The following is a 1,228-nucleotide window of genomic DNA, read 5'->3' as shown; positions in this document are numbered from 1 at the left end:
TCACGTCCCACTGAAAGCCTTTCTCAAGATTTCCTTGACTTCTTTATTCCTTAGAGTGTAAATGAAAGGGTTAAGCAATGGTGTCACAATAGTATTGAAGACAGAGACAATTTTGTTCATGTCCAGTGAGTTCTGTTTAGAAGGCTCAACGTACAGGAAGATGGCAGAGCCGTACAATATAACCACAACTGTGAGATGGGCAGAGCAAGTGGAAAAGGCCTTTTTCTGGCCTTGGGCAGATGGGATTCTCAGGATGGTGGAGATGATGTAAATGTAGGAGACCAGGGACACTGCACAGGAGCCCAGGATGACAGTAAAACAGATAGTAATGTACACCATCTCAAAGAGGCGCGTGTCTGTGCAGGAGAGCTCTATCCAAGAATCTATGTCACAGAAGAAATGGTTGATGACTCTAGGGCCACAGAAGGACAACCTAGTGATCAGAAATGCTGGTACAGAAATAGTCAGGAAGCCACCTACCCATGAGCCAATGGCCAACTGAGTGGACAAGGTGCTGTTCATGATGGAGCTATAGCGCAATGGGTGGCATATGGCCAAATAGCGATCATAGGCCATGACGGCCAGGAGTAGAAAATCAGTGCAGCCTAGGGAGAAGACAAAGTACATCTGCAGGAGGCAGCTGAGGAAGGAGATGGTTTTGCTCTGGGACACAAGATTGGTAAGAGTCTTGGGGATGTTAGCTGTGGTGAGCCAGATCTCCAGGAAGGAGAGATTGCAGAGGAAGTAGTACATAGGGGTGTGGAGGCGACGGTGGGTCCCCACTAAGGATATGATGGTGATGTTTCCTGTGAGTATCAGGATGTACATGAACAAGAATAGCATGAAGAGTGAGATCTGCAAATAACGAGAGCCAGGGAACCCAAGCAGAATAAATTCCTTCACATTGGATTGATTTCCCTTCATCATTGGGGCCAGGTGGTGTACCTGCAAAACAGATGAGACCATAAAGGGAAGAGGAAGAAATACACAGGTGATTTTGTTAGAGGCCGGTCGTTGTTGACAGACAACAAACTAAGCCGTCACATATGTCTCAGGATTCTAAACATGTTTTCTATGGTGTAGTGGACATTTAACTATCAATGGGAGCTGGGAACCCTCAGTACGTGATCAGCTCAGGGCATTAGACAGAGATGGGCTACCAGAGCTGGAAAGAGAACCCAGGCATCCAGATTCCCAGATTCTTTTTCTAAGCTGTTAGAACACACTC

The 1,228-nt window shown here is 46.5% G+C and overlaps 1 protein-coding gene across 1 annotated transcript; it reads right to left on the bottom strand.

The window, feature by feature from the left end:
* Nucleotides 1-927, bottom strand: LOC123346561 (olfactory receptor 6F1-like). The gene has a single exon (XM_044984037.1). It carries the CDS (start codon nt 925-927, stop codon nt 1-3), a length of 927 nt encoding a protein of 308 aa, XP_044839972.1.
* Between the last annotated feature and the right edge of the window lie 301 nt (nt 928-1,228).

Source organism: Mauremys mutica, chromosome 12 (genome assembly GCF_020497125.1).
Source record: "Mauremys mutica isolate MM-2020 ecotype Southern chromosome 12, ASM2049712v1, whole genome shotgun sequence".
Classification (NCBI taxonomy): Eukaryota; Metazoa; Chordata; order Testudines; family Geoemydidae; genus Mauremys; species Mauremys mutica.
The sequence above is the reverse complement of the archived record's forward strand: the minus strand, read 5'-3'. Positions and strand labels throughout refer to the sequence as shown.

Bases quoted from the DNA above. Each gene is read 5' to 3' on its own strand.
- LOC123346561 (XM_044984037.1), bottom strand. From the start codon at position 927: ATGATGAAGGGAAATCAATCCAATGTGAAGGAATTTATTCTGCTTGGG.